This window comes from Buceros rhinoceros, unplaced genomic scaffold (genome assembly GCF_000710305.1).
Source record: "Buceros rhinoceros silvestris isolate BGI_N320 unplaced genomic scaffold, ASM71030v1 scaffold35151, whole genome shotgun sequence".
NCBI classification, from domain to species: Eukaryota; Metazoa; Chordata; class Aves; order Bucerotiformes; family Bucerotidae; genus Buceros; species Buceros rhinoceros.
Window position 1 is genome coordinate 1,135 of NW_010395402.1, and position 339 is coordinate 1,473.

Here is a 339-nt window from a genome sequence, read left to right on the forward strand (position 1 = left end):
CGGCGTCGCCCGGCCCCGGTTTCTCCTCTTTCCTTCCAAACCAGTCGGTGACCGGCTGACCCTTGCCGCATCCTGCGGGGGCCGAATTGTCGTTCTGTTTCATTTTCGTGGTTTTTTTGGTCTTTTCCAGAATATGCCGAGTTCTTGCACTGCAAATCTAAGAAGTTCACGGATTTCGACGAGGTGCGGCAGGAGATCGAAGCGGAGACCGACAGGGTGACGGGCACCAACAAGGGCATCTCCCCCGTCCCCATCAACCTCCGCGTCTACTCGCCACACGGTGCGCTCGCTGGGCCCCGGGGGGGTGATGGGGGCTGCTGGGGGATCCCCCCCCGAGCA

The 339-nt window shown here is 61.7% G+C and overlaps 1 protein-coding gene across 1 annotated transcript in view; it reads left to right on the forward strand.

Annotated features, from left to right (window-relative positions):
* LOC104501689 (dynamin-2-like) overlaps nt 1–339 on the forward strand; it is a gene marked incomplete at both ends in the record, with an annotated part of 2,732 nt that overhangs the window by 781 nt on the left and 1,612 nt on the right. The window contains one exon of the mRNA XM_010145541.1: nt 126–280. Coding sequence (XP_010143843.1) covers nt 126–280 — 155 coding nt within the window. The remainder of the gene's footprint in view (nt 1–125; nt 281–339) is intronic.